This window comes from Ammodytes marinus (assembly GCF_949987685.1).
Source record: "Ammodytes marinus genome assembly, chromosome: 15".
NCBI classification, from domain to species: Eukaryota; Metazoa; Chordata; class Actinopteri; order Uranoscopiformes; family Ammodytidae; genus Ammodytes; species Ammodytes marinus.
The window spans coordinates 19510692-19531532 of NC_137219.1; the positions used below are offsets into that span (position 1 = coordinate 19510692).

Below are 20841 nucleotides of genomic sequence, written 5' to 3' on the forward strand. Positions count from 1 at the left end.
TGAAGGAATAACACGGCAATGTACACCATATTAAGTCTACAAATTATCTGGACTGTGGTTCACAGTTTTCATCAGTTGCTGTAAAAACCAACCCTTTAACCCAACATAGGCTCATTCAGCCAGAGCTCCTGTGTAAGATTCAAGACATAGCCTTTGGTATCTGTATGGGCTCAGACATAAAATATATTACAATATGATGCAGACATCTGGGTGCAGCCCCAATTCCTTAGCAGATTAATGACCAATTTCAATGACCCCCAGGACAGTAGCTATACTAATACTACGACTGAATACTTTAAATACATGAGGACTATGGGGGGAAAAAAACGTTTGTTCCTTTGTGCACACGTATCTAGGTAATCCCACAAATACTGACATTAACTAAACATAAACACATAGGCACACTTATTGTATGATGTTCCTTATTGACAACAGGACTGACATTTTAACGCAACACTTCAAATAAAAAATGGGACATTCATTCATGTGAATCATTTCAAGTATTTCTTTATTTCATGCAAAATAATTCCAATAACCATTGTCCACTTGGAAAATTCTCACACTTTTCCTCTTAAAGAATTGGTAACATAATAAGACTGTTCTGTTCTGTAAATAGTTTTATCACTACAGAAATGTCGAAAACCCACCCAAACATAGAACCATTCTCACCACATTCTACCGCATACCGAACATTTTGTTCTACAAGAGGCACCCGCTCTGTATTTGAATGCACCATGTGGTCTTGTTTAGGCAAACAGCAGGAGTGGCCATGATATTTGATTTCTCGCTGGTTAGAGCTCCCGTTTCCTTTGAAAACACGGTTTCTTAATTTGATTTCAAATCAAAAAATGTATTGTTCTTCCTCATTTTTGGGTAAACTCGATTATTAGAGACATGTACTTCTCAAACGTCTTTGGTTCGTAACACAATTTCAGAGAGAGTTGCATGTTACAAGTTATGACTGTAATGCAACGGTAAGCATTTTTGAACTGCTTTGTCGAACACAGCTAAGGGTCACTGGCATTTTTGAGTATTCCTGAAGTGATTCGGTCAGTAGTTTGGGATGAAGCCTCAACAACTTGACTTTTATGGTCACCTAATCCATCCTTGCATTGGTGTTAATGACCAGATCATAAAAAAAGCTGTTTTTGATTTTGGGTAAAGTAAACTTGATTGTAACGTAAGAGGAATTAGAAATCAGTTAGAGGAAAACCCCCAAAAGAAAAAGTTGAATTCCATTCAAATGTTAGAAGGCTCGAGTCATTCCCTCTAGAGCAGGCTCTAGTGGATATTCTCTTTATTAGTTTTTCAGCTTCACATGGGCCAGACGTGATTTGGCTCTCTGGAGCTGCTAGGGATTTGGTGAGGTAGTCAAGGACACTTTCGGGGAAGGATTTCTGGTTTGGATTGACCCTCAGGTACTTCTTCCAGCTGTTTGCCTTTGTCCAGCAAAATGAAAGAAAGACTACCGCATTCATAAAGCACAACTGCTTTGTCGTGGTTTTTAAGACTTGTGTGGTAAACTCAACTTACAAAATACAATTTGTAACTTTGTGCATTCCTGGTGATGAATGTCTAAGTATTCCATCGTGAGGAAATATCATTAATCTACAGCACCGTTATGTTTATTGTGGAAATCAAAATGGGGTGATCACAAGAGCGCCACACTGGGCAAAGATACCAGATATGGGCAAAAAACACTGGTCCGATACATTTGGAATATATCTTTTACAATAGATTTGAATTATTTGGACTTTCTGAGAGTTTAAGAAAAACACTACACTGCGTTTGAAATCAGAGGAGAGATCGCGCTCGACCGATTGTTCCTCTCGCCTTTTCTCATTTTGAAATGATGAAACGATGAAAACAAAAGCAAACTCTATGAATTACATACAAATACTTGCCAGGCACTGACAATACAGTTTCTTGGATAAATGGTAATAATACCAATCAATCTACTGGCACTGAAGCAACTAACTATCAGGGGGGATTTTAGTGCCTATGTGCCAGTTGACCAAAGAGTCAGTCAACCGAAACCTTGTGTACCTTCAAGCATTTTCTCAAAAAACAATTTTTTTGCCTCCTTTTTTTTTTTTTTTTTTTTAAGAAATATAATATTTTTGAAACATATTCAAATATAATTTTGCCCAATTCTGCAGCACTGCTTGGAGCTTTTAAGGACTAAAGAGGTTTCAGGGCACACTCAGGCTGTCTTCTTACAGACGTGGATGAAGTAGCACGGGGCCTGGCTCTGGCCGGGGACATACGTCTGGAAGTCTCCGTAGACGCTGTGCTCCATTTTGCCGTGGAAGGCATCTTTCAGCAAGGATTTGAAGCTGTCCAGGCAGTGAGGGTAGTAGGACAGGCGGAATTTACTGGGGAAAGACAAGAGTGTGGACATGTTAGAATTCCTGCATATGCACCTTTTGTTGTGTCTAACAAGTGTGGTGAGAAAGTTAGTCGACCTTGAGTCTCGATGGGAATTCAGAAAATAAACATGAGAATAGTCTTTACAGTGAAGAAAAAGGTTCACACGCAATTGTCAACATGATCTTCAATCAAAATGCATCAGCCTGATCAGTTCATATTAAAGCGAACATTTCCTGGACAATGGTGGTTCAAAGTACTTTGCATTGTATTCAGATAACAAAACACAACATTATGTAGACAAGAATGGTGCATTTTTTTCAGCCCTGGTAAGTAGCAGTAGGTTTCGGTTTGAACATCAGTAGTTATTCTTAAATAATTCATGGGTTCCTCTTTGCCTACCTGACTTCAGGAAGATTTTGGAGCGCGGCCTTGGGAACGTGGATGGTGTAGTCCAGAGTGATCATATGGGGCTTACTGTTGACCCACAGCACCGAGGTGGAGATGTCCTGAGTCAGATCACTCTGCAACACAATGCACACACAAACACGTACAACATGTTTATAATAGTCTAGCAGTTCAAAAATCATGCACTTTGCGATAAAAGCATAACACTTCTCATGTATAGCTAGAATATGGCAATACATAATAATTCTATCTATTGTGCCCCGCTGTAAAAGTGCACCAATTTCATCTACAAACGTTCATATCGTAGTTGTAGGTTATGATGCACAAGCATGATCAGAACTGATGACTGATTAGAAATGACTGAGAAAACCAGTGTGTTGCTAGGGAGTGCAGAGTTGAGACATGGATTTGGCTCCAGCACTAGACTGTTGACTTATTATTTGTCTTGAGGCCTTCCAGCTGGATAGCCCCTACGTTTGCTGGATTAAAGAATATGGAAATTCAGTGGAGGGAATATAATGTAAATTAAATATGGCTTATTGCTGTTGGTGCCTGCTGTTATGTCTTATTCCTATTTTATATTAGATATTTCAGCTCATGCCAATAGGCTATAAAATAAAATCGCAGGATGACTGAACCCAAACACAGGCTGCCAAGGTACATGCTCAATGAAGGAAAACCCTACAAAAGGGGATGTTACACAATATGTACACACTTCACTTATTTTTTCCATTTGATCGAATATCCTTATCCCCTCAGTAGTCCTGATAGCATGTGGTTATTTCCCTATGTGCCACACTAGTCTCATAATCCGACAGCTTGATGCAAAGTTCCTTCTGTTTCTCTGGGGCCACTTTCTTTGTAAATCTCACAATATCCGGCAGGCTCTGAGTAGAGATTTAGGTCTGAAACTCAGCTGCTGCTAGGGATGGTGTAAAAGCAATACAGTCTGTCCGACTCCTCTTCACAAAGCAATAAAGAATCAGAAATGTAGATTAAAAACAGACTTTTTCATAGACCCTTCAGGCTGATCTTTAGTCTTTAGTCTCTCTCTTTAAAAGGCCTTTGATGCATTTCACTTTTCCTGGGCAATAGTTCCAACAATGAGCCTTTTCCATTGGACATGGACGTTTCACGTATAACCATATAAAATAAGAGCAACTTCATGGTCAAAATAGTTGAGAAAAAAATAAATAAAAATTATTACATTTTTGGCAACACTGCACTGTTAGCATTTTAGCCCTGTCAATAAACCATCTCCTTACATAACAGGTACTGTGCTGATATAAACAATAAAATATGGAATTCTTTCAGTTTGTAATACACAACCAATTCCCCCAAGAACTGCAGTTCTTTATTGCTGCTAACTCGCATTGGTGCTGTAGAGTTCCTTGATCCCTCTTATGGTTTGAATCTAACACACACTCTCTGTTTGATGACAAATGTCTCCAGGTAGGTAAAAAGCGCTAATTTGCATCTGGGTCTATTTTCTTCTGTCTTAAATAAAGGATGAACAAGAAAGATTGGGATACAGGGAATGAGGTTGGATGGGTGACAAAATAGTCCATCTACACGTCACTTTTCACCCCCTTCATATAACCCTAGAACTCCATTACATTTAGTACCTTGTAGTAAATATTCTTTCCTTTCGGCGCCTTGCCGGTCTCCAGGATGTAGTCGTAGTTCCGGTGGTCGATGATGAGGATGCCGCCTGGTTTGACCATACTGGCAATGTTCTGAAGGGCCAACCTTTGGTCACTCTGGTCCCCTGAGAGAGAAAAGAAAACCACATCACTAATATGGCCACGTTAAATCAACAACATGATGTTCAATGATACAGCAGTGTTTGAATAAGAGAGATTAAATAGGTGGCTCGACCAGTTTGTCTGGCCAGAGTTGGTCTGGAATAAATGTCACGTGTGTCTTTGGCTTTCTGAATATGATCTAGAATCAAGACAAAGCTTTGTAATCTTACCTAGGAAGATAGGAAACAAGGTAAATGAAAAAAATGTATTGTTCAAACTAAGCGTGTTCTGCGGCCTTTATCTGTCACTAACCTTTAAAGTCTGGCAAGTGGGCGAACGAGTTGCCGAGGCAGATGACGGCATCATAGCCCGGCCCTGGTTTGGGAAGATCCTCTGCTAACGTCAACCAGTTGGCTTCTTCAATCACTGTAAGGAATAAGGGAGAAAAAGAATCACATATATGAGCCTGTCCCCTTATAAACACTGCAAGAATGTCATCTTACATTCAATGTGAAAATACACACTGACGTCATACAATTAGTACACTGGTTTGTGTGACATTCAATTGTTTTGAAAATTCTAAATATGACAATTCGGTCTCAACAAAATGGGGGAAAAATGCCCTACCCCACTGGTCAAAGGCCTTTTCTTTTCTTCTCTCCCATCTGGACTTCAGTGCGTACTTGAGCATTTTGTCGCTGGCGTCCACGCTGGTCATATTAAAGCCCTCCTCCACCAACATGACAGAGTCAACACTACAAAATGAAAAACATACGCTGTGTGAATACAAGTTCTGAATAAAACATACTCTGCTCTTATGAAACACTATTCTGTCCTACAGCAAAGTCAGACACACATTTCTAAAGAATTGAGCAGTGGTGACACTATTGACTCTATCTTGTGCCGGAAAGAATATGAATACAAATTTCGTGATGCTTATGCCCTGAACTTATTACCGTGCTTTGAAGGATTGTCTCAACACATTCTGTTTAGATTTCAAACCAGTGTGACTTACAGTAAAGTTGATATTTGATAGCCCGTGGCTGCTCATGCTAAAAATGCCTGGCAGAACAACAAGAACCCAGGCTAAAAATTCAGTCTGGACCTTTAGCTGTAGAGTTTGGTCTGGACACTCGTCCTCACTCCCTTGTACGCTGACGGCTTTCTGCAACTCTTGCTAATGAAAGTAAAACAGTTTGCAAAATCTATGGGACATTTTAATACACAGAATTGGGTTGATGCACAGTCCCACGTAAAGAAAAAATGGCAACATAGCAACACAGGAGCGAGATTCATTGCAGCCTGAAGAAAAGGTGCTAATCATTAACAATGCCTGGGTAACTGCAAGATAATAGACAACAGCACGCACGCACGCATCCACACAAACACACTCACACACACAGGAGGTTCTTGAGGTTAAGGCAATGATTTTAACAAACTTTGGTTCACTTGAAACTATGCAACATGAATCTCAAGGCCAGACAAAAGGAATAAAAAATAAGAATTCCTCTTGGGCTCAGACTCAATAATTAATCTGCCAGTTATGGGGATTATAACATTAATCTGAGCGCATGGTCTGCAAATGACTCTGCTCTTGCATAAGTTGCAACACTAAATCCGACGACAGAACAACTGGAAAGCCTGGCATGTGGGGCTCTGCACACTGAAGGCGGCCTAAAATAGGGAGGCCATTTGTAACCCCATTCCACTACGAGCATGTTTACATCACCCCTAGATAGCCCTGTTACAGAGAAATACTATGGGGTCAGAGTCTGGGGGTGGAAACGGCCCAGCTGCTGGAGCCCTGAGATATGAACGCTTTCCTCAAAGTTTACTGGGGAGATGCAATGATTGTACTATCGTCGCACAGAGTGGAGGGGGGTTTAAAATGCAGGTCTGTAATATTAATAAGCAAACAGAAGTTCTTTAGGTGAGTAAAACATAATTAAAAATATTCACCAGGCCTTTTATGCTTTATTTACTGAATTTAGTATAAACTATTTTCCTACATGCCAATAAAATGGTAAAATAAATAACAATATTGCATTTCTCCGAGATATAAAGGCCAGTTGAGGTGTGTTGAGGGGCTAGGCAGGCAGATGGGTCAAAGTATGTGTTTCCCTCATCTCGGATTTCAGCCACTGGCCTTGCTGTTGGCCAAAGCACAGATACACTATCAGCAGAGGTAAACACACTGCAGGGAACCAGTCAAAACTCCCTTCTGCAGCCCGGAACCAGCTCATAGCAGCCTGAAGTCAGAATCAGTGAGGATTGAACTTTTCCACTGCTTTTTAACTGTGTAACATTTAGCATTGTAGACCCTCTTTGGACATGCTTATTTTTTTATTAAAAAAGAAAAAGAAAAAAAGTCAATGGTAATTTCTTCATTAACTTGAACTTTACTTGAACCTACATCTGCTTTACACAAGGGTAGTTTTGGTTGAATCAGAATCAGAATCAGAATCAGAAAGGATTGTATTGCCAAGAAGGGTTTTACACCAACAAGGAATTTGTCTTGGTCAATAAGGTGCATACATTAAGACAATACACAATGAACGAACAGTGACTATCATATACAATATAACACAATATAGGCCTATAAACAATCAGAGACACAAGTGATAAATTAAAAATAGTCTAAAAATAGAATAAAAACTAAGGTAAAGATACTTAAAAATTGTAAAAATGTACGAATCGGTGATGGGTATGAGTAACCGAGTCAGTGGCTGAAAGTGTACTAACAGATAGCCCACCCTCGCGATCTCGTTTTTTTAAAGGGGTCCGCCATGAAACTATGTTGTACATCTCCAGTAGCCCAATGTTGATTAGAATATGCTTCAAATGTGAGCTGCATACAGGCAACATGCACATCTAGCAAATGTTTTAATTAGGTCACATAAGCCTTGTTATTTCTAACATAGAAACCCCTTGAATGGACATTTCTCTGCTTATGGTGCCAGGGCCCAGGCAGCTGTTGGAGGCCGGAGCTGGCAAAGTGACTGCTGCAACTCTGCACTTTCATTCATTTGACTCTGACTCTGGCCTAATCTGGATTTTGTCCAGAGTTGAAAAGGTCAGCGGGTTGAAATTCCAGGAAAGTCATAACTAACTTGGTTATCCACAAAGATAATCTAACTCATTCACTATCGAATAAAAAATTATATCCACATTCTTAGAGCTTCATATCTATTGTGTACTTTCAGAGTGGCCACACCCATTCACAATCACAAATATGGAAAGTGATTCACTTTGAATCATTTTCTCAATTTGTATTTCCTTCAATATGACTGCACACCTAATGCACTATTTTAATTAATTTATTTTCTTTATTGCCATGAATTTAATAAAACAATATTGCCAAAGCATACAATTCACTAATCATTATCAAAAGTGTTTCGTCATAGTGCTATTGAGTGCAGTCATCAAATCTGCATTAGGCCAACACTTTATAGATAACTGCACATATTCTGACATTGTAACATTGTAATAGGTCTTACCACATTTGCTACATATCAGAATCTGATGAAGCCTACCCGGAGAAAATTAACACAATTGAAATTGATTTTTTATATAATGTAGACTTGATTTATAATAGAATAACTAATGCCGAAATAAAAACTGGGGTATTACATTTGAGACAATATATATAACAAAATGGATTATGAGTGCTACGTCTGTTGAAACTAGGGTAGGCATTAAATTGGCCAATTGTTCAATGGCGTTTGGTGGGACGTTCAGTGCCACGCCAGCCAAACCTGATGCCTTTTAAAAGCCTAACATTACCCTGTTCCACAGGCCACGTCCAGCACGCTCTTGACGCCTTGTTCCTTCAGCAGAGACACAATCCAGCTCTTGTATTCCTGCGTGCGGCTCTGCGTGTCTCCGATGTAGAGCTCCCACACCTTCGCTGCTTTACCGTCGGCATATTGATCCGGAAGACCCTCGGCCGCCACACCAAGAGAGCGAGTCCTAAACACACTGTCCACCCCCGTCATGCTGCTGCCTTCTCCTGCAAGTTTATGAGCGTTTATTTAGCAAAAGGAGGGCTTTTAATATGTACTAAAGGGAGCTACTTGGTCTAAGGGGGTTTCTCTCCACATGCTAGCTCAGATTCCGCTTGTTGTTATTTATATCAGCAACGCAGGGCGACCAACTTCCACCCAATGGCACGCTGCAATGTAATAACGCCTACTTTCTGATTGGATGCAGTGAGGGGAGACGGCACCCAGTTCCGTATTTACGTTAGCAGACGTCGCTGACGTCGGATAAAGGGATTTTGTTAACCCTAAATGAACCTGCCAGGCTAATTTTAACATTGTAGCCTACTGCATTTTACAGTCAATGTCCATGCATAACATATTTTTTTGTTTGTTATAATACATGTTTGGGAGAGTCAAGGTCATGTTTGAGGTTAGAGGTCTTCTGAATATTAGGAAATTATGTGCTGAAGGAAGGTGTTGCCTGTGAGGTGTAGCTCAGGGCACAAACTCATTTCTCAATAAAGTGTGACGTAAAGGTCCTCAAACATTTCATCATCCATGCGTGGACACATTACTTATGCAACATTTGATATTTGTAAAAATTAACAAAACCGTCCCCCCACCAAAACACAGTGAACTCCTCCTGTTGTGATTGGCCGAATAAGTCCACAAGGCAACACATATTTACCTGCAGTGGTGGGGTTATGCGAGTCTCAACTGGTGCCATCCAGGTTGGGTTTGTACCACCCAGTATTATCAACACTGAACGTCCTACAGTAACACTGCTTATTTTGTGTATGATCGTTTAAACAAAGGCCGAATAAGGCCACGTAGGAACCTACCTTTCCAGTTCCACCAATTATACCTAATAACTTAATCACTCGGGGCTTATGCACGCTGGTGTCCACCTCATCTGTTTTTATTACAGGTTTAACTTGGAACACAGTACCTACGTGGACGTGTGTGTGTGTGTGTGTGTGTGTGTGTGTGTGTGTGTGTGTGTGTGTGTGTGTGTGTGTGTGTGTGTGTGTGTGTGTGTGTGTGTGTTGTGCATGGTTATGCCCATTGGCAGATTTATAAAATACATAGTTAGGCAATTGAACATTTGTGTGTTTTGGGAGCTTGTCAAACAAAGAAACAAACAAAGATGTTCTAGCACACTAGCATTTCCACATCCTTAATAAATAATGATATTGTAAGGGATTATGACACTGTCCAATTTATGTAGGTCACTTGCTTGATTTAGTTTTTTTTTGCACACATTTGGCCAACTAAATCACCTGTCCTTAGTTCAACTGAGTGTGGCAGCATTTTATTTGCTGAAGACTAGACTAAAGGCAAATAGGCACAAAACATGATGAAAGTAAAACTGGCAGCAGTAGGCCTACAAGTCTAACATATCATTTACAAGGGACATATCATGATTTTCGAAACCTTTTATAAAAAAAATCACTATCTTCATTACCACACTTATTTATGTTGCTTATGAAGCCATTACAATATACTGTGATCATTTCCGTATAGTTCAGTAAGAATAATTCCAAAGAGATATTGTAGCCCGTTTTTTACCCACAGGCCAGAAGGAGAGGAGAAAGCGTCCAACCAAGAAAATAGGGCCACAGAATCATGACCTAATCTTGGACTGCATGTTTTCTGTGGTGTCTGTGCATTCACAGATGTTTTCTAAATGATTATGCACTGGGATTCCTGCATAACAACAGTCTTATCTGGTGCGCTTATTTTCTAAGGGTGAAAGAGGGAGAGAGATAGAGAGAGAGAGAGAGGAAACAAAACAGATCTACAGAATTTCCCAAGGGCTGAATGAGAAAAAGGCAGGTGCTCAAAGTCTCCCCTTCTGCCTGGCTAGTGGGAGTTTACAACAGGATTTTTCTAGGTCATGTTCGAGTTGATGTTGGTCCAAGTGGCCACAAGGTACCAAGTTACATTATCCAAAGCAACTTACAATAATAGTGTCTGTCAGGCAGTAAGCATTAAGGGACTCCTAAGGACCCTCACAGGACTTGGCCCTCCTTGATCGGGAATCGAACTACGATTTCCCGCACCGAGATCAGTGGTGTGTTACCAAACGAACTGTCCAGCTGTATAAAGGTGCTGGTGCATCTGAATAGAATTAGAATATCAAGGAAAATGTTCATTCAAAAAGTGAAACTCTCATACATTGTAGATGCATTACACAGAGTGAAATACTGTCAGTCCTTTCTTTTGTTTTAATTTGTATGATCACGGATGAGAGCTCATGAAATAATAAATCCGGTATCTCAAAATATTGGATTTGTTAATATTAAAAAAGGATTTATAATACAGAAATGTTGACCTTCTGAAAGTATGTTTATTATAGATTCATTACACATACAGTGAAATAAACTATATTGCAGAAAAAAGGACTTTTCATTGATATTCAAATCTTTTGAGAGGCCCTTGTATAGGAAGACTGTTGCATTTCTGAGTTCTGGAACCATAGGGAGTAGCTACTCTGCTGTAGGTCCCTTTGAAAAGGTAGTTGAGGTTTATTGGTGGTTGGTTGGGCACTTTCTGTACAATACGTCTCAATAGTAGGATCTACTGGCCTCTGTGAGAAACTGCAACAAGAGCAATATACTGTACAGCGCAAGCTAATGCCGTGATACTTTTATGCGTGGGGAAAACTGGGAATAACAAAAATTGCCCTGGAACCTTTTTCGACTATGATCAACCCACCAACCCCTGCACCCTTCAATACACCACCACTAAAGCCATACTTTATGTAAACAAGTTCACTGAGCAATATTTAGTACAATATCTTTAGTAAAATATAACAAGGGGAACTGTTGGGAGGAGGCGGGTCAGAAGAAGCATGTATTGGCACAACGGCATCAGGGTGGCAAGAATGTGAAATAATATTAATATGCAATTAATACATTTCTTATATAATGTTGCACAATGCAGTACTTGAGAAAATACAACTACATTTAAAAACATTGTGAAGGTTTTGTTCCTGAAATCATATTACATGCTCTACATCGGCGCTTAATCTATAACTTGTAAAAGGTATCGGAGAAAGCTGGTTGTAAAAACCTTTTTTCCAAATCAGTGGTACGCTCTCCTCGTGGTACGCTGTACCATACTTTATTTGCATTGAAAATAAATCTGGTGTTAGTACCTATGGTTAGTACACAGCCTAAGCTATGTACACTAGTATGTAAACAAAGTGGCCCACCGTACAGTATCTAGCAACATGCCCGTTTACAGAGCTTAGGCTGTGTTTTAACACAATTTTTTTTCAGCGCAAACACATCATGTGCAGGGGATCTTGAGAGAGTCTCACTGATTTATTTGACAAAAAGTGATTTTGACAACAAGTATTCACCAGATTCGCTGACTCCACCATTAATTATTAGAAGTAACTTGTCAATGGACTGAAACTAATTATGACAGACAGGCTGACAGATTTAATAACCCATCTTGCAGTGCACTGCCCTGGGCAGGTGAGCCACACAGCACTTTGGGGACTGCAGGGGTAACTTAATGTGTGTGTTTTGCAGCTAACAATGAACACAACAGGTGCTCCAGAAAGGCCAGTCCGCCATTGGATGTCAGGCAATCTGTGTTGAGCTCTTCTTTATTTAATTTTCATGTCTTTACCTATTTAAATTGGTGTGAGAAAGACCAGAATGCAAAGCTGCCAAGAAGAGAGTCAAATCTCTGAGAAGTCACAGTCCACCTGGTCACACGATCAGTTCTACTGGCATTTGTCTACTTGTTGTCATAAGATGATCACTGATAAATCATCAGCACTGCATTTATATACAGTGTAATGCTGGTGGAAAACAGTATAAGTATTGTTGTTATACACAATTTTCGTGTTTAGGCTGATAATGCAACAGTCAGAAAACTAAACAAAACGGTCACTTCCAACATGACTCCCATTATTGCAATCATAAATTATATTTAATTAAAAAGTCCCCATGAGGATCCACTAGAAAGAGGCGTTCCCTTTGTGGTAGCAGATTTCGCATATGATATATCTCTAGACTCAGATATTGGAATGCTTACTTAACCATTGTTTTATATAGACTTATAAGTGTAAATTGAATATATTGCATGTGGTTTGTAACACTACAAACTGAAATGTAGTTTCTACCATCCCCCTCACTCTCCCGTGGGGAGAGTAGCCAGCCTGACTACACATTTGAAAGAGGACAATGTTCCTACAGACAGCCTACTGCTGTTCTGGGTCAGCCTGCCCCACCCACGATTATAATATGAATGTATATCTCATACCTGTCTGCCTCCCAACCTGTCTTCCCCTCCTTCCCCCCACCCAGCCTTACCTGTCTACCTGCCTCCTACGATGTCCCTTAAATAGATGACGATTTTAAGGGAACAGGGTCACTCCTTGTAACATACATACGTGTGTTGGAACTGGTGACCACTCCGGAGTCTTCTTGCTATATTGATTGAAAATAAACCTGATGCTATACAACATATCACTGTTTGCTTGATTTTCCCACCACACCTTCAAACTGTTTGTATGTTCTTAAAGGCAGAAGCTGATTTCCAAATAAAGTGACTTTTAAGGACTGACTGCGGAAGCTGCTTATCCCCTTTTCAGCAATATGCTCAAAAGAACAGCAGGTGGCACTCTTAGGACACAATTGACGATGAGAGTTGTTCTTATGCATGATTTCAGATTTTAATCTTCAGGATATGTTACATAATTGACCACAAAACAACATATGAACCCTCCTCCCTCTGTTGCAACACACAAAAGAACATAATAAATCATGCACTTCAAAACTAATATTTTATAAACAGCGGAATGCACATGCACAAAGATTAATGTTTACTCTATAAAGAAAGTCAGTCCTGAAATAGCATGGCACATTTACTCAGGAAATGCACAAAAGGAACTGTTCAAGGGGCTGGCACATTCCCATAGGATTTCTACTTAGTTTTTGTTTTTCTTTGCTCTACTACTCAACTCCTTTTGACTTTTTCCTAAAATTCTAAGTTTCTTTTAGAGCTTTACGTCACAATTGCTTTGCAGATTACTATTATTTTTTCTTATGAAAGTAATGCTATCAAATTGCTATAAAACAGTGACATGGTCAAAAATGGTCAAAAAATTAACTCATAGCTCCACCTGAGACCCATAGATCATGCTGCAATTGCATAATGAGGCTTATATTTATATGTACAATACATACATTTTCCAAGGTATGATTTGAATTGACTTCTAGTCCATTCACTCCAAACATATTTAGACTCTTTAATGCATTACATAGATTCTAGAGCCTCAAATCTGATGAATGTAATTGAGTTGTCATGTTTCCCAAACTTTAAATGCTAAAGGTACCAGTGGAGTGAGTTTGATTGATTTCCATCACTCAACATTGTCCACAGGAACAGGGGATTGATGAATGGAGTTTTGCTCCCTGCGCTTCTGACGCTGAACAACGTAAAACCTAATCCCAACTATGAACAAAACCACAACAACGATCAAGAAAACCCATATCCATACAAAACCACCAGTGTGAGCAGTAGATCCGGTCAGTGTGTCATTCTTTACGGCTGGTCTAACAGAGCCTATGGCAATAGCAGTTGTGGTGAGAACACTTTTACTTTTATCTTTCTTGATGCATTTGATTTGATCTTTAAGTACAAACCCTTCCCAGCAGGAGCACACAAAACTCCCATAGGTGTTTTTACACCGTTGATCACATCCATCCATCGTACATTCATCAATGTCCTCACACAATTTAGAAACTCTAATAAAGCCAACAGGACAGCTGCAATCACTTTCGCTGGCTCCCTCGCATATCGCGGGGCATTTCTCTTTTGCACAGTGCAAAATGCACTGCATGGGTTTCTTGCTGTCCGGGATATATCCTTCGAAACAAGAGCATTCATAACCTCCTTTTACATCTTTGCATATGTGCTCACAAGGGGCAAGTGGGCAGACTTTAGCACTGCTTGGGAAAAACACTGTATTTGATAATTCTTGTGCCTGGCATGCATCTTTGTGTTTGGTTTTGCACAGATATCCATCGGTTTTGTCCGTGCAGAGCCTCTCCATCCATTTTCGGTCGTTTGACAGCGACACACAGCGTGGATGGCAGACTTTGACGCTATCTTTCCAGTTGCCGAAGGAAGGAATAAAGCTGCTTTGCACACTAGCAGAGGTCCACTCATATCCTCTAAGTGGAGCAGAAAGGTTGCTGCAGGCCCCGGCTGGTAAATGCAGTCCAATCCAGAAGTCTCCATACAATTCTTGATTCAAAATGTCAAGGAGATTCTCATCTGTCTTAAGCCGTAGTGTCATTAGTTCTCCATTCCTGTCACGGCATGCTTGCTCAGCACTGTTAAAATCCTCTTTATGCAAATGTACAGTTATGCAGTCGCTGCCAGCACAGAAAGGCCTACAGGTGACTGTCTGCTTAGTGCCAAATCCTGTCTTTACAGGCAGTACAAAGAAAATTGACATGAAAATAGACACTTTCATTACCCTCACTGGCACAAACGCAGTCAGTTGTAGGCAAGCCATGCTGTCGCACAGTAGATCATCTTGTAATGTTGACTGGCCCAAAGTTAGATGGAGAATTTAGAGCCTGGGGCTAGCTACTCCGGAAGGGACACTCCTCAGGACAATGACAACGTAAAAGACAGGAAGGAAATGAGATAAAAAAACACTGCTTTCATTAACCTTGGGGGAAAAAATGCAGTCCAGAGTTTTTCCAATGTTAGTGAAGGCAGTGGTCATCAGACTATAAAGAAAGGAGCTAAAATTATATTCCTATTTTAGAACAAACTATCAGCTTAGAGTTTGTCTCGCATCATCAAATAGCATATGTTTGATTTGATCAGGTCATATTTACAATAGCAAGTAGAAGATGTTTAATGGCTTTGTGCAAAAATACATTCCTGTGGCACTGGTGAAAAGTTAAGTATGTGTGTTCAAGCACTGCATTTTGATAAAATGTTGAGGTACTTGTTGCACGATATGTTAAGGTTAACAGGCAAGGGTATGTACATTATTCAAGCGTGTCTGAGTTTAAAAAAAGCTGAACACGTGGTCAGGTATAACAAAACTAATTACAACTTATGGTAACATTGAAATGCTCACTTTCAACACTTCATCCTGGTACAACGGTAAGGTCAATGCAAAACATTCTTGAATTATCTGGCACCCAGTCTACCTCATTATATACAGCCCCTAACACTTTCAGAACAGCTCTTTAGCATCTACAACAGCTACACATATCTATACTTTGCTACATCTTTCTAAATTCACACTATTGTGTATTTCAAACATTTCTTTGAACCACTTTCTATATATATATACGTTGTGCTATAACTGTTGAGCCACATCCAAAGCATATCTCCAAAAATACAACTATTATTTTTTTCTTCTGATTTGTCATTTGATGTGACACAACCTCCGGAAAGAACATAATTTACATAAATTAACATATACAACGGCAGTCTCCGTCATTGTGAGGTCATAGGTCATCAGTCAAGATGGACTCGTATAGTTTCTCTAAACGCGGGTCCAGACCTGAGGACACCCAGCAGTAGCCGTCTGTGGTGGTGTTTTTCTTGGCCTCTTTCTTGGTGCGACTGCATCGGAAAATGGCAATAGCCAGAGTCACTGCGACCAAAAGCAGCAGTGGGATGACTGAACCCAGCACGCAGATGATCACCCTGGAGTTAACTGTCTTGGCGTAGCTCGTCACCAGGGACGTGTTGCTATGCCGGTCTCCCTGGGTTACGTTGACCAGGTGGGGAAGGGGTGCGTCTGTGTGAGGGGGTTGGTGTTGGAGCTCCACTGTGGTTATGGTTAAAGACTCTGTGAAGTTTTCTTGTGTTTTCTCCTCAACTGGGTCGTCCGATGGAACAGCTGATGTCACTGTCATATCTGGAGTACAGGCCGATCCATCCATCTCCATGTGAAAGCCTTGTGGGCACGTGCACAGGAAGCCGCCTACGGTATTGATGCATTCGAACTGACAGCGTCCACTAGTGCATTCGTCAATGTCCACACACGAGTGGCCGTCCTCTGATAAAGCGAAGCCCTCGTTGCAGTGACAGGAGAAGGACCCCATACTGTTGACACAGAGGTGCTCACATGTGGATTGCTCACATTCGTCCATATCGCTGCACTTACCGTGGACCATTTTGTATCCGTCTTTACACACACATTTAAAACTGCCTTGAGTGTTGACACACAACTCAGGATGCTCACAGGCTCGCTGTAGCTGGCACTCGTCAATGTCAGAGCAGTCGCGTTGGTTCGCGTCCAGTTCAAAGCCCTCCGGACATTTGCAGGAATATCCGGACTCCCCCATAACGCACTGATGCTCACAGGTGTCAACACCGCACACATCCTTTATCCTGCAAGTGAATCCATTCCTATTCAGCTCGTAACCTTCCTTGCAAAGGCATCCAACCTCGGCTGTGTCTAGTTGACGGCACGTGTGTTCACATCCACCGTTGTTGACCGTGCAGTCTTGCTTCTCTGCTTTGCAAAACGGACCGGGCACGTTCCAGCTGTAGTCGTCGTCCCTCCCCATGCAAACGGAGTAGTGAGACTGTCGGTCGCTGCATAAGATCTCGGCGTACGTTCCCATGGGAAACGATTGCATTTCACTTCTCTCTGGCTCCTCGGAGTAGGGCGCTGTGTAGGTTATTTCTCCAGGCCCCAACAGAGCCAAGGGTTTGCACATGCCCTTAAAATAAAACTTACACACATAAAGAGCAGGGTTTCTGGAGCAAGATCCGGCAGTCCATTTTAGTTGGTTGGGACCCACTAGAGTGTGTTGAACCCTCACGCATCTCTCCTCTGTACAGGTGGTGACAGGTTCTTTCTCCCAGTTGGCGTATTGGGAATCCGCCTCCCCGGAAACCCACTTGAACCCTCGGAGACTCTTGTCAGCCGACACACAGTCCCCGCTGTGTAGCTTTAAAGCAATCCAAAACTTGAGTGCCCTGTCCTGACGTTGTCTCTGGATCCGCGAGAGGAGCGAGCGCAGCACATCCTCCTCTTCTCGGTCTCTGACGGTCATCAGATAGCCTCCATTGTTTTCACAGCTCTTACTGGCTTTGTCGAAGCTCAATCTGTCCATATGTAAGGTGAAGCAAGTGTTTGAGGTGCACATGGTCTCATGCTCAGCTCCAGATAGGCCTTCAAAGCTGTCGATGAGCAGCAGGAGAAGAAGAGTCAGCATTATTGCCATGGAGATAAAAAAAAAAATCAGCTGATATCAAATGGTCCCAGGGAGTTTCTGCGTTGAAATGTCACTTATGTGTGGTTGTCCATTCGTAGCCAAAAAACAAGTGGAGCCGGTCTGAAAGCAACATGCGTGATCCCGTATCCTGTTTGGGACCCAAACTAAAGACGGAAACCATGTTAAGCAGCAGCAGTTATGGGTTCTTTCTTACTCCCCTGCTGACCAGTTCCGTTTTGACATAGAAAACAATGGCAAAGGCCCACAGTGTTTTGACTGCTTCTCCAGATGTCTCCGGCCCCAGTAGGCTACAGACTTTTAAGCTGACTCCCTTGATTGTGCTGCCTCACAATACGTGAGCACGCAGGGGTCGGAGTCACAGAGGCACTTTGACATTACAAATGGTCGGTGTGGATGGATGCACAATAGCTGCTGCGGGCGGGTAAAAGCTGTAACCTTTGCCTCCCTGCCGCCACAGTGGCTACAGTCGACCAACATTTCATAATTTCTAGTTGTAAAGTTAATATCGCAGCCATCCATCATGTGTCCAACATTGTTTATTAACTTATTTGTCATACTAACTGAATAAAAGTGTGTCATCGTTAAATAATACGTTTTATTTAGGGTATGACTACTGATATGTCTGATTCACAGTTGATATAAAATTGGTATGAATTGTGGTACAAGACCTGCCTTGTGGCAATTCTGAAAGAGGATTTTCTATTTATGACTACACAAAAGAAAGTAAAACAAAAAACAAACAAAAAACAAAACACAGGCATCATTCAAAACAATCCATTTAAGGTAGCCTATCGTCTATACATAATTGTATACAGCATATTTACCTTCAATTTATTCAAAAGAAAAATGCTTTGGCATGGCTTTTTGTACTTGTGTATTTTCCTTGGGAGGTCTCATTGGAGGACTTTTGCCTTTCAGACTATTACTGACCATGAAAGGAAAATAACTGATTAACACTGATTTGTTGTAAAGTAGATTTAGGCACACTTGTGTATCACCTGTATGTGTTTTTAGTAGCCTAGATGCACTGTTTTGGAGTGCCAAGGACATTCATGTGAATCCAGACAACATTTCCTGTATTTGTTTAAACACAGGAAGTGCCCCAACTACAATCACAGGAAATGGAGTAAGACGCACCTCCACCCAATGCACTCCCACAGGCCGTTAAAGAGAGGCCACTTAAAGAAATCCCTATAGACAGATTCTTCCATTTCTGTCTAACATCATGTTGCTTTCTGTATAAACCTTTAGGAACTTTCAAACTCACTCATATCATTCCACTGCCATCACAATCTAACCGGAGCCAGGACAAATAGCAGCAATAAACCACTATTTGATGAAAAACCAAATCATTTGGTTTAGATATTCATGTTCCCCAGAGGATGATCCAAAGTTACATTGTTCATCCCCTGAAAATGCCAGAAGCAGTTTCATTTTGTTTTCCTCTTACTGAAATATATTGACAACTGTAAGATGGATTGGTATGAAACCTCTTCTGTATTAATGTGCATTCATGTCCCCTTGCCTAGATGATTAATCAGAATAACTTTCACGATTCTCCTCATATTTTACATGTTGTATATGTATATGTTTTTTTATATCCAGTGCCACCAGCAATTTGTTTTTTTTTGTTGCTAATGTGCTAATGCTTCATATCAGCATGTTAGCATACTGACTTTAGGATTTAGCTCACAGTTTTGTTAGTGTGGCTATACACTCTTGTCAAGTCAACAGCAACCACATCTCAGGGCTTATGGCTTGGATTCCTATTTGCAATACTTCCAGTTTGGTCAGCTGTTCAAGGAAACAATTACAACATGATTACAGGTTGTCAGCCAGACAGTTTTTATAGTAGGCCTTTCTCATGTTTGCTGCAGCCTGCACTAGCAACTAATAGTGGTTGATTGGCAAGGAGGGAAGTGGGACATTTGGGAAATGTACCTTAATATACGGTATAGGTATATTAGAGGCCACCTAAAGATATCCCTATAGACGTATTCTTCAATTTCTATCTGACATGGTGTTGCTATCTCCATAAAACTTTGCATGTCCACTGGGCCTGTTTCAAATATCATTCCAATGCCATCACAATCTAACCGGAGCCACAACAAATAGCAGCAATACACAACTATTTGATAAATAACCATGTCATTTGGTTTAGAAATTCATGTTCCCCAGAGGATCATTCAAAGTTACGTTGTTCATCTTCTGATTCTTCCTCTAATGCCAGCAGCAGTTTGATATGTTTTACTTTAACTGAAATATATTGACAGCTGTTTTTTGGATTGCTAAGAAACCTCTTCTGTGTTCATGTCCATTCATGTCCCCTTGCCTAGATGATGAATCTTTTTTTTAGTAATAAGAATCTAAGTGTCATAAATTCAGAAAATGTGTGACATTGATTTGCAGAGAAAATTAGCCCACACAGACTACTTAAGTATGAGGTCCTGGTTATTGTGCTGCATGTTTATGTTAACAATAACTACATGATTACAGGTTGTCAGCCAGCCAAGATGTATGTCTGTGTGGAAAGTTTGAGAATTCTAACATAACCAAGTCATTTTAGATAAACCAAAAACTTAACCATAGGCACCTAGCAAAACAGCCGTAAGAGAGTCCCTCTAGTTGCAAGGCATTTTTATTTCCTAATAAATCCAGCTGAAAGTACCTACAGGCTGTAGTTTGTTAAGTGCTGTAGGCTACAGCACTTAACACACTATCTCCACTAGGGTTAAGTGAGAAAAGATGAATCTTGAACTCATTAAAAGAGAAGATAATTCCTGTCATTCGTAAGTGATAACAGTTCAAAAGTTTAACCAGTATTTACATACTGTACCATGAACACATGTAAGAATTGCACAGCCAAGAACATGCTTGCAGGCTTCTTTCAGCTCATTATAGTTGAATCATCAGAATCCATCATCTCTTAGTCTCATGAGATATTGTCCTATACAGTAGAAATCAGTCATATTACAAGCAGGGGGATATAAGGCAGACCCATGCAGGCAAAATGTGGCCAATGAAGGTAAGAGCACCTGCACCTGACCCACATTGTAATTACTCAGCCTGTTATGGCGCTCTGAATCACACTGCAAG

The 20841-nt window shown here is 40.7% G+C and overlaps 2 protein-coding genes across 2 annotated transcripts; both read right to left on the reverse strand.

The window, feature by feature from the left end:
* Positions 1-491: 491 nt before the first annotated feature.
* On the reverse strand, positions 492-8631 carry gnmt (glycine N-methyltransferase). Its single transcript, XM_080042057.1, has 6 exons — positions 8304-8631; positions 5148-5275; positions 4833-4946; positions 4401-4543; positions 2770-2891; positions 492-2375 (listed from the first exon to the last, which is right to left on the reverse strand). Exons 1-6 carry the CDS (start codon positions 8513-8515, stop codon positions 2204-2206), a joined length of 891 nt encoding a protein of 296 aa, XP_079898183.1. The 5' UTR covers positions 8516-8631; the 3' UTR covers positions 492-2203.
* Positions 8632-13236: 4605 nt separating this feature from the next.
* On the reverse strand, positions 13237-17800 carry cd93 (CD93 molecule). Its single transcript, XM_080042576.1, has one exon. The coding sequence runs from the start codon at positions 17731-17733 to the stop codon at positions 16000-16002; it is 1734 nt and encodes a 577-aa protein (XP_079898702.1). The 5' UTR covers positions 17734-17800; the 3' UTR covers positions 13237-15999.
* Positions 17801-20841: the final 3041 nt, after the last annotated feature.

Excerpts from the sequence above, each read along its gene's own strand:
- gnmt (XM_080042057.1), bottom strand. The coding sequence starts at position 8,515 with ATGACGGGGGTGGACAGTGTGTTTAGGACTCGCTCTCTTGGTGTGGCG. Across the intron at positions 4,544-4,832 it reads CCACTTGCCAGACTTTAAAG|GGGACCAGAGTGACCAAAGG; the intron begins GTTAGTGACAGA and ends TTTCTCTCTCAG. Across the intron at positions 2,376-2,769 it reads CAAAATCTTCCTGAAGTCAG|TAAATTCCGCCTGTCCTACT; the intron begins GTAGGCAAAGAG and ends GTCTTTCCCCAG.
- cd93 (XM_080042576.1), bottom strand. The coding sequence starts at position 17,733 with ATGGCAATAATGCTGACTCTTCTTCTCCTGCTGCTCATCGACAGCTTT.